Raw genomic sequence first — 1,543 nt, 5'->3', positions numbered from 1 at the left:
GCCCGGCGGGCACGTGCTCGGGCAGCTGCTCGCTTCCCCCCAGGTTGGTGCCCACCACGAACCAGATGTAGCCGGGCCCGGTGAGGCCGGCGTCGCGCGCGGCGCGGAACACGGCCTCGGCCTCGTCGCGCGAGCAGTAGAGCAGCCGGATCTGCGCCGAGACCTCGCGCAGCTGCCGGCGCGTCCGGGCGCCCTCGGGGTCGTCGGTGAGGTTCAGGGTGACCACGCCGCGGTGCTCCCAGCCGATGAAGCTGCTGTCGGTCAGCACCTCCACGTAGTCCACGAAGTCCTCGTAGCCCGGCAGCAGCGTGGTGACCACGGCGAAGGCCGTCCAGTCGTACTCCTCCAGCACCTCGAAGATCACCTGGAGCTGCTGCTCCGTGGAGGAGCCCAGCTGCAGGAAGGTGGAGCCCTTCTCCTGTGGGCGTAGTGGGGTGGGGGACACAGGGTGGGGACAGTCACGTTGGGGACAGTTGGGTCACACCAGGGTTAGGGACAGTTGGGTTGGGGACAGTCACGTTGGGGACAGTTGGGTCACAGCAGACGTGGTTGGGGTTAGGGACAGTTGGGTTGGGGACAGTCACGTTGGGGACAGTTGGGTCACAGCAGGGTTAGGGAGAGGTGGGTTGGGGACAGTCACGTTGGGGACAGTTGGGTCACAGCAGACGTGGTTGGGGTTGGGGGACACAGGGTGGGGACAGTCACGTTGGGGACAGTTGGGTTGGGGACAGTCACATTGGGGACAGTTGGGCCACAGCAGACGTGGTCGGGGTTAGGGACAGTTGGGTTGGGGATGATCAGGTGTTGGGGTTTGGGGACCACGGGGTTGGGGACAGCTGGGTGGATCTACAGGGATGTTTGGGTGACACTGGACACGGTTGGGGCTTGGGGACTGTTGGGTCGGGGACAGTCACGTTGGGGACTGTTGGGTCACAGCAGACATGGTTGGGGTTGTGCTGGGGACATTCAGGTGGCCCTAGACACAGCTGGGGACATCTGGGTGACTCTAGACATGGTTGGGGACATTCAGGTGACTCAAGACACAGTTGGGGTTAGGTTGGGGACAGCTGGGTGACACAAGATATGGCTGGGGTTGGGTTGGGGACAGCTGGGTGGCTCTGGACACAGCTGGGGACATCTGGGTGCCCCTAGACAGGACTAGAGTTGGAGACAGTTGCATTGAGGACATCTGGTCGGTTCCAGCTCCACCTGGGGATATTCAGTTGTCCCTAAACCCACTTGGGGTCACCTCGGGTGTCCCTAAACCCGCTCAGGGTCACCTCGGGGGGCGTCACCTTGGGCGTGAGGACGATGGCGGAGCCGCCGTTGACGCCGATGATGGGCACGGAGGTCTGGGCCGAGATGAAGTCCAGGATCTGCGCCACGGCCTCGGAGCGCGTGTCGTCCTCGAAGACGACGCCGTGGATGCGCAGCGAGCTCAGCACGTCGCACAGCCGCACGATCAGGCTGCGCGGGTTGGTGTCGTTCAGCACCACCCCCACCGGGTTCACGTCCAGGGAGAAGTTCCGGAAGGTTCCGGGCG

The 1,543-nt window shown here is 64.2% G+C and overlaps 1 protein-coding gene across 1 annotated transcript in view; it reads right to left on the bottom strand.

The window, feature by feature from the left end:
• LOC102038772 (glutamate receptor ionotropic, NMDA 2D-like) overlaps positions 1–1,543 on the bottom strand; it is a gene marked incomplete at its 3' end in the record, with an annotated part of 18,841 nt that overhangs the window by 10,250 nt on the left and 7,048 nt on the right. The window contains exons 2-3 of the mRNA XM_031065727.1: positions 1,296–1,537; positions 3–418 (exon numbers count right to left, since the gene is read on the bottom strand). Coding sequence (XP_030921587.1) covers positions 3–418; positions 1,296–1,537 — 658 coding nt within the window. The remainder of the gene's footprint in view (positions 1–2; positions 419–1,295; positions 1,538–1,543) is intronic.

Source organism: Geospiza fortis, unplaced genomic scaffold (genome assembly GCF_000277835.1).
Source record: "Geospiza fortis unplaced genomic scaffold, GeoFor_1.0 scaffold1518, whole genome shotgun sequence".
In the NCBI taxonomy this organism is placed as follows: domain Eukaryota; kingdom Metazoa; phylum Chordata; class Aves; order Passeriformes; family Thraupidae; genus Geospiza; species Geospiza fortis.
Note: the sequence above shows the minus strand (reverse complement) of the source record. Positions and strands in the feature narration are given on the sequence as shown.